Genomic DNA, 16,143 nt, shown 5'->3' on the forward strand with positions numbered 1-16,143 from the left:
TTGATCTTTGTTTCGGAAAATGTAGGCACTTAAGCATCTTATCTACTTTGATCTTATGAATGACCAAATATGGCGACTATGTTTCTAGATGAAATGCTGAAGCATCCATCGCTTTTCCGGTGAGAAAACGAACTCCGAACGATCTTTTTGCCAAGGTGTGTTTCTTTTTTTTTCTTTTATTTATTAATTTTTTCTTTCTTTTTGTTTTTTGGTAAAATTATCTGCAGGCTGCTGAAAAATCTGCGACGCACGTCTCGCGTCTCACAGTTTCTGCTACCGGGGATAAACAAGAGTTGACTGTTTTATGTATAATTTTTCAAAAGATCTATGTAATTAAAAGTGGCCTTACATAATTGCAGACTTTTGGGACAATAATCATTTTCCCATACAAAAATATACCTGTGATGCAATTAAAATGCAAGGTTGTATGTTTAATTAATTGCTACTGCTCCAATTAATACTTCAACTTACTTATGCATCACATAATCGACACATTTTAGAAAACAAAATGAAAGTTTCTTTAAATAATGGCAAAATTTCTGATCTATTTCATCTTATTTATAAGCAACTAGCAAAAATACCCGCCGTTGCCTGGGTCAGTAATAATTATGAGAAAAAATCTTTACTTGCTTTTGTTTTCTGTTTTAAGTGAAAGAATTTAAAACACATCTTTTTGACGTCATTAAAAATCGAGTTTCTTCCTTACCCATAAAACTAAAATAACAATAAGTATAAAGAACAAAGTAGTATTGATTTAGAAACGAAAACACTATATTTAAGCATACAAAAATTTCCTAATCATGAAATTAATCTTCTCGTGTTTAAAAAGATTAATCTCTTGATACTTTTTTTTTAAAACATGGAGTCTAAAACCTTTTCTGTATGGCTATTGAAGTACGAAGTTTTAAAAAATATATAGCCGCGCTCGTAATCCCCTTATACTTGCTTTAGTTATTTTGGGAAATTTCAATCATTGTGGGCTCTTGGCGCGATTTTACCGAATTTGCTTGAACCGTTTTGGGATACCTTCAATGATGCTCCCCCCCCCCCTTCTTTCCTTACTTTGTAAAACGATATGATATTAATTTTCGTTGGGATATTATCGCCAGGTGTTGAGATACTTTTGGTCACCATAAAATGGCGCTAAAGAGTTTCATCCGAAATGTTTCCAAAATAAGTAGTAAAATTTGGCGATTGTTTGACATTGTGCAAAAAGGAAAATTAATGGAAGTTTTTGTGCTGTTTATGGATTTGCCTAATTTAGTTGCTGGATTATTTAACAAAGTAAAAAAAGTTTTTTAAAGATTCTTTGATTGGCGATATTTTGTTTACATGGCGAAAGCTGAGAAACATTATGACGTAGTCTTCGGCTTCAAAAACAGCGACGTTGAAAAAAACTGCCAAATGCATCAACTACGGAAATCTTTCTGCAAAAATTTTGGCGATCTGCTGATTGATTAGATAATGAGTAAGTGTTCAATCAGCATAAATAATAATAAAAACCATTAATTACATTAAAGTTCCGTTTAAATGGAAAATGATCAGCCAAATCATGTATTATTTGCCAATCATTTGCAAAAATCTTACTTCAAGATTTGACTTGAGAACAGCCTTGAACAGTCACGAAAAGCAAAGATAGCCAACAACACAACGATTTCCGCTATCGACAGGGAGTTGAGATGATACACTAAATACTGTATTGAGTTGAGGAAAGCCTTCGAACATGGAACTAAAAAGCTCATAACTCGTTTTTTATTCTACTTAGAAATTTCAAATAGGTATTATCTTCAGCAGAAAAATCAGAGCTTTCGATGGGCATATTATCTAAATATGTGAAAGTATTTTTTCATCCCTATATTAGAGAATTTATACGAAAATTGTATTTTATTGCCCCCCTAAGGGGGTTTTGCCCCCCATAACGGGACGAAAAGTACCCTATGTGTTATTCTGATGCATAAGCTATATTATTGTAAAGTTTCATAAAAATCCGTTCAGTAGTTTTTGCGTGAAAGAGTAACAAACATCCATACATCCATACAGACAAACTTTCGCATATATAATAGTAGTAAGATATGCAACTAACAATCTAACAATGCAAATTAAACAAACTTCTCACCTGGCCCTGTTTTGAATGCTCTGCGGTGCAGTCAGGTACAATTTTTGACAATTTAACAATCCAGTTGTTGATTTTATCTCTTCTACGCCTTTCAACTAAAAATATGAAATATTATATTAAAATTGCAGCAAGGCTCTAGGTTATTACAATATTTAAAGCTATTTTGCTGTTGTCTGAACGGAAAGTACATGCTTAGATCAAGGTTGGTACTCATTCTTTGAAATCAAAGCTAAGCACTTTTTAAGGACAGTTTTTTCCACCTTTTCAAAAAAAAAAAAAAAAGTTCCAAAACATAACATGCTTCAAAGTTTAGAAATTTTACAAAAAAAAAAAAAAAATGAAATTTGTACACAGCGTACTAAAACTAGTGCTAATTGAAATATATTCAACTGAAGTCATTTTGTAGCTTACAATTAAAAAAAAAAAAAGAGGATAAACTACTGAGGATTTCAAAAAACTGGGAGAAAATAACTGCAAGGTGGGTTTAGAAAAGCGAAAATTGGCCGTGCCAGCAACTCTGGGTTTTGTTTTTGTTCTTCCTTGTTTTTAACCCATAAAATTCATTCAAATTCAGCAACTCAGGGTTTTGTTTTTGGTTTAAACAATTAAGCAGATTGTTCTTCCTTCTTTTTAACTAATAAAATTTATTCAAATTTAACTTTTTCCTTCTTATTGCACATGTTTTTCTGACCAGAAAAATCAAGTATTTTGTGTTTCTGTGGATACAAGATAAGGACTAAACACTTTAAAGGAAACTTAAAAAACAAAAACATTGTACATATATTGTTTTTTTCGAATCACAACAAAGCATTTGTGTTTGAAAATGTTTTGAAACGAACAAAATTTGATGGTGCAGAACATTGCCTATTAATTTAATGCAAACATTTGCCATAAAGCAACCACTTCAGATAGCCTAAACTTTACCGGTAAAACTTAAATGTCAAGTTATTGTAATGATTTGGATACATAAATCTTTTTTATTGCAAAAATCAAATAAAATACACTTAGTAATTAAAAACTTATATTTTGAATTACATTAATAAAAATTTTAAGGTTTTGTAGCCACTGCATATTTGCTTGAAGCAGCTGCCACTTAGCGAGACATCGGATAAGTTCGTTTCTAGTGGAGCGTTATTTTCTTAATAAATAAATAGGAATAAAGTGCTGTGCACTTCAAATATAAACCTCTATCCTTTTACACCTTCAGTAAAAAGCCGCCATTAGCTGAACTGATCAAAAATTAACATTTTCCAAGATAGATTCCGGTTTGACAAAGAAATTAAGCCAAAATAAACTTCTCCCAAATTCGAGTATAACACTTGGTTTTATAACATTAATGACCTTCAAGTAGTGGAGAATCAATTATTTCAAGTTAATTCCATAAAATCATAATAAGTTAATTCCATAAAAAGCGTATTTTCTGGAAAACATACATTGTTCTTAGATGACGCCTTATAAATTCAACATGCTAGTGAAAGTAATACGAACAACCCAAAAGTTTACAATAGGGTTATAGAGCAAATAATTTTTAGGTATCATAAAAAGGGATAAAACATGAACCTAAAAATAACAGTAATGTACCTTCGTTATGTGTTGCTCTTCTTCGCTCATCTCTAGCTGTTCTTCCACTTTCTAACTTTGGACTAAACTGGTGTGTCCGTGGAGCTAAAGCTCTCTGTCCGGTAGTTTGAAGAACATCTTGAGGTGACATCATCACATAAAAGGGGCCTAAAGGTATTGAATAGAAAATGTGCATGCCATTAGAAATCTTTACTATCTTTAGTAAGTATAAGTACTGTATTCAATTATCTTTGTCAAAAATATGAATATCTATTGTATGTTGCAGTAAACTACAGCAATCTGTCCTTAAATAATATAAAAAGTTTTTTTTTTTTTTAAAGAGCTAATGAGAATTAAGTTTAGTTCTACTGTACTTCTTTATAATTTCTGTCTCACACTCATTTAAGAAAACCAGAAAACTTCCCACTAAGCTACTCAATTTGACAATATGTCATAGCAACTACTTCACCTCTTCAATTCTCACAGCAGCAATTACAAAGTCGGCAGCTTAGCCAAACCCTTAATCTTTTAAACAACTTATTCACACAGCTTATGCTCCACAACTAAACATGTTGGAGTAATTTATAGCTTCCTTTAAAAGAAATAATGAAATAGGGAGGTAAATCTACTTTGGGGGTAATTTTCACAAACTTTGGAATGAGACTAAATGCAGGATGATTGGATAATTATTTCTGATAGAAAGGGCCGTTTGAAATCCACCGTATGTTCCTTCCCAGGTGCCCAAGTACGTCCCTGCCAAATTTGGTCGAACTCTAACATAAACTGAATTTGTATAGGGAACATACATGCATCTTTATATTCTTTGTTTTATTTATATAGGTCTAACCTCAAGATTAAACAAGTAAGAATACTAAAAGAAACTAATAGGAGTACCAAATGAGAGCTGAAAAAGAACAGGAAAATTTAGAACTTAAAAACCTAACTCTGATATTACTTTAATTTCTATTGCAGATTTTCCTGTACATCAAAAGATATAAAAGTAACATAATCTTTAATTTACTTCAACTTTAATGTATTTTAACTGTAAAGTATACTAACACCTTACACACTTACTTTTTTCTTTTGAAGAAAAAATTGGTTAAGGCTCTAAATGGAAAAATACCAGATATTCCAAAGAATAATTTAACAATTTAGAGCTAATTCCTTTAAGTTCTCTGTATTCACATCGAAAAAAAAAAAAAAAAAAAAAAATTCAACAATTTAATAACTTAAATTAAATTTAAACAAAACAAACAGTTTAAAATTAAAATAAGCAGATTTAAGCTAGCTGGAAATTTCTGACTTAGCTTGCAATTTTTGGCAGAGCAGAAATAGATTTTCCCGAAATGAGTTATTAAATGCAGGGTTTGCGGCAAAAAAGGAGTAGCCCCATTTTCAAAGTTTTCGATGGGTCTGTATTAGAGCTGGAAACCGTTTAGTTCCTCTTGTATGTTTCTAAGTAGTTATACAGAAGAAGATATGATAATTTTCAAAAAATTAGAATCATTAAGTATTTAAAACTTTAATGGGGATCTTTTCAGAATTTAAATTTGGAGCTTTTTGCAGCAAATCCTTTAATTGTGAAAGTTAATTTAAACAAAAGTTTTAAATAAAACAATTCCTTCAATCAACTGAATTTGAACCCACTAATCTGTTTTATAACTAACTGCAGTGAAAATAATGACCACAGTAAGGTAACAAAAAAATTTAAAGCAAAATTTTATCAATATTAATTCAGAATAAAAGTAGTAATAAACAAAAATCATAATTGCAAACAAGAGCTCAGTTTACCAACATTTTTTGGTCGAAAAACGAAACCTGCGCAAGAGAGGAGAGAAAACATACATCTTCTATCCAGGGCCTGATTAATATATCAGAGGGCCGCCTGTATTCAAACTTTAGACATTGAATAAAACATTTTTTTCCATTTGGGGGCCCCTAGGCCATTGCTTAATGGGCCTATTCAGTAATCAGGCCCTGCTTCTATCATAAATGTTTATTTCCTTCCTCTTTTCCAGGGATAGAAGTGACATTTGCCAACAAAAATATAGGAAAATATAGGAATTTTCTGAAAAAAATATAGGAATTCGATGGAAAATATAGGAATTTTCTGCAAACAATATAGGAATTTTTCGAAATAATATAGGAATATTTTGAAAAAAAAAAGGATATACAGGAATTTCGATAACAAAGCTCGCCAGTATGACATTTTTTTTCAAAATGCAATACTACTATTCGATTAAAAACATGTAATTACACTACCTCACATAAGTGCAATACACACGCATAAATAAGTCTAAAAATACACACAAAATCAATTTTACAAACAGTAAAAGAGCGTAAAACTGTAATTTGTACTAAACATATTAAGGCATACTTCTTTAAAAATAAAAAAAAATAGACGAAACTTTTTGTAGATGAACACAAATCTTTCTTAAAATAGTTGTGTCACTAATCTAATTTTTAATGAAAGATTTTGCATGATCCGATACTGCGATGGGCAAGCTGTGCAGTAGAATGAATTTCGTGAAGTTCTGTTCTAATTTATGTTATCACTTGACAATGCAGTAAAAGCCAAACTTAAAGTTTTATAAGTTGTTGAAACATGTGCTATGCTGAAATCAAAGTCACATGTCACAGTAATATCAGGGGTCAATCCAGGTTTCATTTTAAGTCCCCGTTATGCGAAAAAGCAAAATATTTTTTGTGAATTTTCTTTATTTTTGTGAAAAAGAAATTATTGTGAATTTCCTTTTCTTTTCTAGAAAAAAGTGTTCAGGTAAAAATTTAAATGTATGCAAATTAAAAATTTAAATGTATACTGTGTTTTTTTTTTCAGAAAAATCTCTGATATGATACTTTCTGACCATTTTTTCCCCCTGAAAATCCTGACTTTTCAGTACCAAATTCGATCATAGTTGAAACCCACGATTTCCCATGACTTTGAAGGACACCCAGTAAAATATATATTTGATTCAGAAATATTTGGTCATTAAAGCAAAATAATCCAGACCTAAAAAACTTGGTGGCCACCACTGTCCCAAAGCTTTAAAGTACAAAAAGTGAGGGGGGGGGGTTAGTTTTTACTACTTTCATAAAAAAAATAATAAATAGAACCTTGCACTTGTTTACAAAAACATGCATTTTGGAAAATTTAAGTTAAAATAGGTTTTTAAATTACTTCAAAATAAATAAATGAGAAGTCGTTAGGAACTGCATTTTAGTAATCAAAACCGTTTCTTTAAGTTCATACCAAAGCCTCCAAATCAATGAGGATCGAATGCAATTGTGCAGTTAAAATTTCACTTTTCTAGAAACTAATGCAGGGCTCCCAACACATTTTAGTTTTAGAAAAGGGTAAAAGAGGACCAATTTCAATCAAAAAGAGGACCAGTTAGGATTAAAAAGAGGATCTTGAGAGGACCATTCATTTAAACACAAGGAAGCATCAAAAGGCAAATTAGCTGCCTGCTGCTAAATCCCTGAAAATAATTTGTTAATTAATCACATTATATTATTATATGTTAATTAATCACATTATATTATTATTTGTTATACATCATAATACTGATTTTTAATGATACAATTCCTTTATCACCTTCTGCACAACTGATCTTTTTATCCATTGAATAATATTATTTACACAAACATTTGGATGGGAGGGGGGGGGAGGCACTTAAGGCAGCCTCCATAGAACTAAATGGGCGTAATGATACATTTTGAATTGAACCAGGGATGCTGGTAGTCTCACTGAAGGATAGATGAAGCTGTGCTTCATCTTTCTATAGTTTAAAATTATTTTTGTGTTTTTCTGTATTGTAATGCTTCTTTAATAGCATTTATATCCCTTCTCCACCGATATGAATCCATCACACACCAAACAGATCTACTGTATTGAAAGTTTCCCTAAAAATGTCTGAAATTCTCAATCACAAAGAGAAGCAGATCACATGAGGCATAGTTTTGCAATTTTCATATTCAAAGTATATTTTCAAGAATCATAAAGCTTACATTAAAAAAAATAATCCATGATTGCAGGGCCATGAGTGCTTTGAACTTTTATGGGGGGAAACAAATTCCCCCCTTTAGCAGGCATCATGCCGCCTGCCTTGTCTAGTGGTCAGAGAAGTCTGACTGCGATAGGAAGGTCCGGGTTCGAATCCCGGCTCGGGCATGGACGTACTTTCTCTCTCCTGTCCTTGTCCCCTATAAATGGGTCCTTATGGCATGTGTGTACTGTAGAAGTCGGACTTCACACCAAATTACTCTACAGTTGGAAAAGTGAAGCAGTGCACCTCAAATTGCCAGCCTACTTGGCACACGACAACAACAGCAGCAGGCATCATGACAATGAAATGATGTACAAATTCAACTTCATATAATTACATAATTCAACTTTGTTTCATATACAGACGCTACTTTAAAATGTTATGTGCTCAATTGTTTAAATTTAATACCCCTCCCCCTCCCACACAAAAAAACAGTAATAACCGAAAATAAGCTAATGATAATCAAAATTATGTTTGGAAAACTAAATAAGCTTGAATTAAACAACACAAAAAATATTAATTTTTTAGTTATTTAAGTAAAAATTTAATCGAGTTAATCTGACGTAGCATGTCAAAATAACTTCTAATTGCCATAAATATAAAAATATTTATAAGATGCAAAACAATTGAAAGCTCAGAGAAGCAAATTTTCACGAACCAAGTTCAATGTTGGCATGCTTCCCATAAAATAAATTTATTTATTTTCTACTAAATTAAACCTAAAACATGCTAATCTAAGTTGGAATATGGGAAAATAACATTCGATTGGGCAAAATATTTTAATATTTACATGATTCAAAAAGATTGAAATTTCAAACATTAAAAGCAATTTTCCGCGAAGTCCGAGTAAGTTCAATGTTACCAAGGTTTCCAAAATAATTCCTACGTTAATTATTGAAATTAAATGAAAAATAAGCTAATCTAAAGTAGTATATGTCAAAATAACTTCCAATTGCCAAAAACATCTAAATGTTTACAAGATGCAAAAGGATTGAAATTATTTTCCGCGAAGTCCGAATAAGCTCAATGTTGTTATTGTTTTCAAAATATTTCCTTCGTTAATTATTGAAATTAAACGAAAAATAAGCTAAACTAAGGTAGCATATGTCAAAATAACTTCCAATTGTGGAAAACATCAAAATATTTACAAGATGCAAAAGGATTGAAATTTCCAACGCGAGAAGCATTTTTGCGCGAAATCCGATTAAGTTCAATGTTGCCATGGCTTCCAAAATAATTCCTTCGTTAATTATTGAAATTAAACGAAAAATAAGCTAATCTATAGTAGCATATGTCAAAATAACTTCCAATTGTGGAAAACATCAAAATATTTACAAGATGCAAAAGGATTGAAATTTCCAACGCGAGAAGCATTTTTCCGCGAAATCCGAGTAAGTTTAATGTTGCCATGGCTTCCAAAACAATTCCTTCATTAATTATTGAAATTAAACGAAAAATAAGCTAATCTATAAAAACATATGTCAAAATAACTTCCAATTGTCAAAACATCAATATGTTCACAAGATGCAAAAGGATTGAAATTTCAAACGCGAGATGCAATTTTCCGCGAAGTCCGAATAAGCTCAATGTTATTGTTATGGTTTCCAAAATATTTCCTTGGTTAACTACCGAAATTAAACGAAAAATAAGCCAATCTATAGAAACATACGTCAAAATAACTTCAAATTGCCAAAAACATCACAAGATGCAAAAGGATTGAAATTTCAAACGCTAGATGCAATTTTCTGCGAAGTCCGAATAAGCTCAATGTTATTGTTATGGTTTCCAAAATATTTCCTTCGTTAATTATTAAAATCAAACGAAAATTAAGCTAAACTAAAGTAGCATATACTAAAATAACTTCTAATTGTGGAAAACATCAACATATTTACAAGATGCAAAAGGATTGAAATTTCAAAAGCGAGAAGCATTTTTCCGCGTCCGAGCCGAGTAAGCTCAATGTTGCCATGGTTTCCAAAATAATTCCTTCATTAATCATTGAAATTAAACGAAAAATAAGCTAAGCTAAGGTAAGCACATGTCAAAATCACTTTGGATTGTAAAAAGAATCAAAATATTAACAAGATGCAAAAGGATTGAAACCTCAAACACGAAAGCAATTTTTCGCGATAAATCATATCGAATATATATGTTCAGAAAATTGCACTAATGAAATATTTTTAAAAGAATTACAAGCACAATCCAAACAATAAATAAATTCAAGCAATAAAGAAACTTTTTATACTTTTTCAAGGTTTTCAAACACTAGAAAATGTGTGTGTGTGACCTTCCCCCCCCCCCCCCAAGAACTTTTCAAGGTGTTTCATGGGCGTACGAACTTTGTTTAACACGCGCTGCGGCGGCGTGCTTGGGAGAACAGTAACTTTTAACGAAATGAAAAACTTTTAAAATCTGATATTTAAGTAAAAACAATATAAAAGCAAACTAATCAGACCATAATGTTGAAAGTCTAAAGCGGACTTTACCATAAAACACGGACTTTGGCGGGAAAAGCGAACCATTTGGGAGCCCTGCACAGTAGGAAAGATAAAATGGCGGCTGCACGTGGATCGCAGAAAAGGCGGTAGCCAAAAATCGAGGGGAAAAGTAAAAAAAAAAAAAAAAGGAATCGGAAACTGAAAATATAGGAAAATATAGGAATTATAGGAACTTTTTCAGAAATATAGGAAAATATAGGAATATAGGAACGCTGCGATGCCTGCTTTTCTTTTATAGTGTTTCTTTCAAAGAAAAAAAATGACAAAGCAAAGAAATTATGATAGTCTTATTTAATTGGACAGGATCTACCATAGAATAAAAAATAATTAGTTTCTGGACTGTCAAAGTTCGGTGGATTTGATATGGCACCTTACAGCAATAACTTTGATTAAAAAAAACTTCGCATTTTTTTCAAAATTCAGGTTTGCATTTAAATCTTAAAAGATGCCCATAAGCCCTGTTATTTAGTTTTACTACACAAGATAAAATTCACCTTCTGCTCCAGGGCTTGCGCTACCATTGGCTGCTGTGAAGGGATTGGCAATAATAGCCTGAGCAACTTGCTGACCACCTACTAAAGCAGCAGATGTCGTAACTATCTGTGTAGTGGGAGCATCTTCTCGAGAAACGTCAGAAGCTAACTGGACAACTCGATATGTGACAGTAGCAGCTAGAATAAAAGCAGACACTTTTATATAAGCTCACATAAAACATACTTTAACCACTTCAAAATTTTTATTGCACTATTTTGGTAAGTAATTCATTTTTAAATTATAATGCATCTCAATTTTAAAAATCATTGACGTAAATTTGTCAATATTTTAAAATTATCTATTAGACCAAATTTTAAAAATGAATGATGAAATTAAATAATCTGAAAAAGAAAAGTTTACAAAAGTGCCGAAACAGTGCTAAATAATCAAATAGTAGCTCTCTTACTCTGTATTTTTGTGTTTGTTACACCAAGGCTTCACTTGATACGTGTCTTATCAGGCTCAGTCATTTCAATAAAAGTTGTAGTGTGAAATAAATCAATCAAACAAAAAACCTGGTCAGACTCCAGCGACATCTGTTGAATTTTGTGGTAACTTTTAACTGTATAAAAATCAGATTATTTTATTTTTAAAGCGAGAATTCAAACTAGAGTTCTAAAGTGTTTAAGTTAATTTAAAGCGGAGTTTTTCCTACTCCAGAAAAGTGTTTGCAAAGATATTTTAGGCAAAAAGTAAATAAATATGAAACTTTGTTTTCAAAAAAAAAATAATTAAATAAGTAAATAAATAAGTTTTAAAACAAAATCCATGAATATAAACTGAAGAAGGTGTTTCTCTCCTGCTAATTATTTTAATGTAAAGTTATTTTAATGAAAAAAGTTTGATAATTTATTCCGATTTTTGCAATGAAACATTTTCAAAATTATTTCAGTAATGTAACTTTAAAGCTTCAATAAATATCGACAGGAATTAGTAATATTGAATATTGATCTTTTCTTATTCATTACAGTTTATGCATTAAATTACTATTTTAAACAAGCTCAAAAAGAAGTTAGCTGTTTGGAAATGTATGTAAATAAAATGTTTTGGTGATGCTGTTTTTCTTTTTCTTATCTTTTTTTTTCCGGATTCGGTTTAATTTCTGATTTTAACTGATAAAAAAATTCATTGGAAGATTTTGTTCTTTATGAAACTATAGGTAATTATAAAATCAAACATCACATCTTAGAAACGAAACATTAAGGTTTTTTAAACGTATGAACTATGCTCAATAAATTGTATCAAAGATATTTTTTTTTTAGTTTTATAATGCAAGAATTAATTAATGTTTCTTCAAGTACAATTAAATCACATATTTATAGAAACATTCCAAAACCTTGTAGTATTTTTTTTTTTTCTGACTTTGAAGTTGAACTCAAAATTAGTTACTTTTTCAATGATGAATAAAACACAGTTATTCAATCCTATGTCCTCATTTTTTACACAATAAGAAACAATAAAATGCACAAAAAAATGTATAGTAGAGATGCAATGATTTTAAAAGGAAAAACATGTAGAAAACATATCAAGTAAAATTTTAAGCATAAAACTTATAATTAGTATGTCTTAATGATCAGAATGAATTACAATTCATATCATTTAAATCAATTAAAAATTAAAAAAAAAGCATTTTACATTGGAACAATAATGAATTCACCAGGGAAAACATGCCAATAGAAATTTCAAAAAAATCAAAAGATGATAACTCTTCGTAAAAGGTTTTTATGAACTTATTTTTCAGTATTTGGAAAAACAATTTACAAAATTTCATCCAAGTTTTGCTGCAATTAAACTTTTGCTGGTTTAAAAAATTAGTGAAATAAAATATAATAGTTATAACAATAATAAATACATAAATACCTGTTTAAAATGTAAATGGTATTTAAATGCTTAAAAATTATGAGGAAATTTTATTTAAAAAATAGTATCATTGTTGTAAAAATCAGCGGAAGAATGAGGTCGCTCCAAATTTTAAAAGTATTTTTTTTCTGAAAGAACATGCTTAAAAACATAAGATCTGCCAACTTTTTAAATAATTTGTTTAAGTTTAATATTTAAAAAAATTACTTAAATCGGTGTGCTTTCATTGTTTATATTTCTTGCTGATGACATCCCAAATGATGAAATGCCATTCTGTGTTGCCATTCACAGATCAAAATATTTAATTCACAACTTTACTCACGTGTATTGGCAACTATAGGGTTGATAGCAAGCATAGAGAGCAATTTTAATTCGCTTTTTGATTATCATAACGTGGAAACGCGGTACAAAGATGCGCCAAACAGCATAATTTGTGAGGTCATAAAGACCACGCTTTGTTTGAAAAATCGGAGTTTCAAAAATTAATTAAAAAATAACTGTTGGGAAAATCAAAGAATTTTCTGGGTTCATGTTATTATTTTTTTTTTTTTTTTCGCTTATTCTATCAATTTCAGTAACTAAAAGTACTACTTTTGACTGAAGGAAACAGAAACAACCCCAATAACATATGTGAAAAAATTTGGAGCGTTTTAAAAATTTTCGCTAAACTGTCAAACGTTGCTGAAAACAATGCTGCTTAAGCTTTACATTTTGCGCAAAACAAGTCATTCGACGAGACTCGTTAAGTTGAAATATAATCTCCCAAGTAAATATATTAATTAACTAAAAAACAAAAAAAGTTCCATCATAATGTTAGAAGAGCAAACAATGGCGATAGCAATTTTAGCAATAAAAAAAAAGTTGTTGCCAATTTAGCATGTTCCATGTCGTGATAATGCCTCCCAGAATTTAATGTGAATATTAAAAGGCAAGAAATGTAATGTTGCCAAATTTTGTGACGCCAAAAGATTACGTATATATATATATCTTTTTATCTTAGCAATTATTTTTTATTTTATTCGTTGTCGCCGTGTTTGATTTTTTGGTTTCGACAAAATGAAGTTTTTATTGTATCTAAAATAGTTTTTTAGTGCATTATTTTACCTTTTACTGAAACTTTTAATGTCGTTTCGTGACTTGTTTCATTTAATGGGAAGATTTTTTAAACTTTCAATAAATACGCATGTAATAAAACTTTGGATGCTTTTTGATGACCTAATTTATTTTTTTGGTGAAACCATACATTATTTTGTCCTTTTTTTTTGTGGATTTTTAATCAAAACAAAATAAAATTATTCACCACATAAAAAATAGCATTTAAATAATATGAAAACTCTTGTTAAAATACTTCGCCAAATCAATTTTAAATTCTCCATTATCACATAATCAGCTGAATAAATAAACCGAGTCAAAAATAAAAATTGTAAGTCTGTAAATTTGTAACATTAGAAAAGAGAAAAACATAACAGCGATGTGAGCCCAGTTTCTTAAATTCCATCAGCAATGATATAAGAGTAATTTTTCAATTTTCTCCAAGGAAGAGAGAAAACAACTCATCAACGAAGTGAGGTTATAACGGTAAAAAAATCGTAAGAGAAGATGTATTGCATTCTTACCGATATTGTCCGCATAAAACGATTATTGCCGAAACCTTAACGGTTGCATAATTAAATACCTCCTTTAAATGTGAAATAAAATACTACTTATAATTATATTACTATACAATATAATTAAGTATATGATTTAGTATTGAAACCTTACTGAAATTTACTCACATTAAATGTCTGAAAACTTTTAGCCGTAATCCCGAAAAATGTAAATAGAATTTAATCACTTTTATTTAATAAGACAAAATGTGCTTCAGGGATAAATTTGTACATTTTTCCAGTAGAGAACACCAATGAGAAATAATTAAATCCTGAGTTGGGATCAGTTTTTCCTGAGAAGAGAATTTTAGTTGTTGGCCCTCGGGAAGAGGACCAACGGATGTGAAATGGTAAGTTCGGGAGAAATGAAGCAATGGAAACTGAATTTCAATTTAAATAACATTTTATTTAAAACATATGTATATGTGTAAATAGGAAAAACAAACATTCAACATTTATAAAATCAAATCCCCATAAACAAATTAAATATATTTCCCCCCAACATATATCAACAAGAAATATCACATTATTCGTTTTCTCTAAATTTCAGTTCTAAAACGTCCTCAATAAACAACCCTAAACAGCATGCCACATTTCCAAGAAAAACTATTGGAAAATTTTCATACCCTTGTAAGTCCACTCACAAGCACTTGGCACACAAAACATGAAGGCCACATCCATCAAAAGGATGAACTTTTGAGTTAAAAACCACACGTCCACTCGTGGACGACAGACCATCCTCTGTCAATGGTCACTGCATTCCAGGCACACCCATACCACAGTAGAAGATTCCTCACCATGTGCAGTACAGGAAATTATTTACCTGGTTTCTTTGCCAAACAGGAGAACATTCAGTAGTAGAGTCTCTTAGAGGTCACCTCACCCTAATAGGGGACACGTAGTCGAAGAAATGCCTCACCCCACACTGAACCCGTACAGTCCGACCAGCTCGGAACCTAGGATGAGCAGCTTCGGTCCTCCGGTCCTGTTAAGCCTATTTCAATACATCAACTCTTTCTTTCTAATTTTATTTTTTACAAAACCGCCTTCCAAACATAGGGTAATGTTTTAGAACCTATCCTGCACTACTAGCAGGCAAAACTAATTTTAATTCTTACATTTCTTGAACAAACTTCCACGTCATCTGCATGGACAAATCAATCAGAGCTCACATGCTCATATCAAAACAAACCGTCTGCAGAACGGAGGCAAATCATAAGAGATCGATTGATTGATTGACTTTCTATTTAACCCATCACTGTTACCCGACGCAATGACGTGACGTAATCAAAATTTGCATCTGTTGCATCTCAAAGCAACTCAACACAGTTACTATTTTTACTGTTGCTATTTTAAATTATCTTCTTCACTGCTTTCAGCAGAAAGATCCTCAACTCTGAGTTCTGATGTCACGTCCGCTGATGGGCGAAACACGTGATTGACTTGTTGGGTGTTTAGTCACTTGGGGATTTCATTCTTCCGCCGGATAATTTACGTCTTTTAAAACCGGGTATCTATTTTTCTCGAATAGGTTTGAATTTGCAGGTAAGTTTGAAACAATTTAAAATACAGTCAAGCTTTTCACGAATCTCTCCAAGAACCAAAAATAATGGCTTTTGCCAACAGAACCAATACGGCATTCTGGCATCAATTCGCCCTGTTCTACTCATCAGTTAACCAAATCAATGAAATTTTACGTCAAAGATAGGAAAAACGTCCTTTTTAACAGCAGAAATAATACCTTAACTAATGTAAACAAATGATCAGCCGGTTATACTACAGCGCACTCTTGCGGGCAAGTCGGCGCCTTTGATCTTTTAGGAAATGACTGAGCCTGATAAGACGTGCATCGAGTGAAGCCTTGGTTACACTAACTGGAT

At 31.1% G+C, this 16,143-nt stretch overlaps 1 protein-coding gene across 3 annotated transcripts in view; it reads right to left on the bottom strand.

The window, feature by feature from the left end:
* Positions 1-16,143, bottom strand: part of LOC129235254 (upstream stimulatory factor 2-like) — a 59,265-nt gene that overhangs the window by 9,626 nt on the left and 33,496 nt on the right. For all 3 annotated transcript variants that reach the window (XM_054868966.1, XM_054868964.1, XM_054868965.1), the window contains 3 exons: positions 10,718-10,894; positions 3,698-3,844; positions 2,117-2,211 (listed from right to left, as the gene is read on the bottom strand). In XM_054868966.1, coding sequence (XP_054724941.1) covers positions 2,117-2,211; positions 3,698-3,844; positions 10,718-10,894 — 419 coding nt within the window. The remainder of the gene's footprint in view (positions 1-2,116; positions 2,212-3,697; positions 3,845-10,717; positions 10,895-16,143) is intronic.

The sequence above is a fragment of the Uloborus diversus genome, chromosome 2 (assembly GCF_026930045.1).
Source record: "Uloborus diversus isolate 005 chromosome 2, Udiv.v.3.1, whole genome shotgun sequence".
Classification (NCBI taxonomy): domain Eukaryota; kingdom Metazoa; phylum Arthropoda; class Arachnida; order Araneae; family Uloboridae; genus Uloborus; species Uloborus diversus.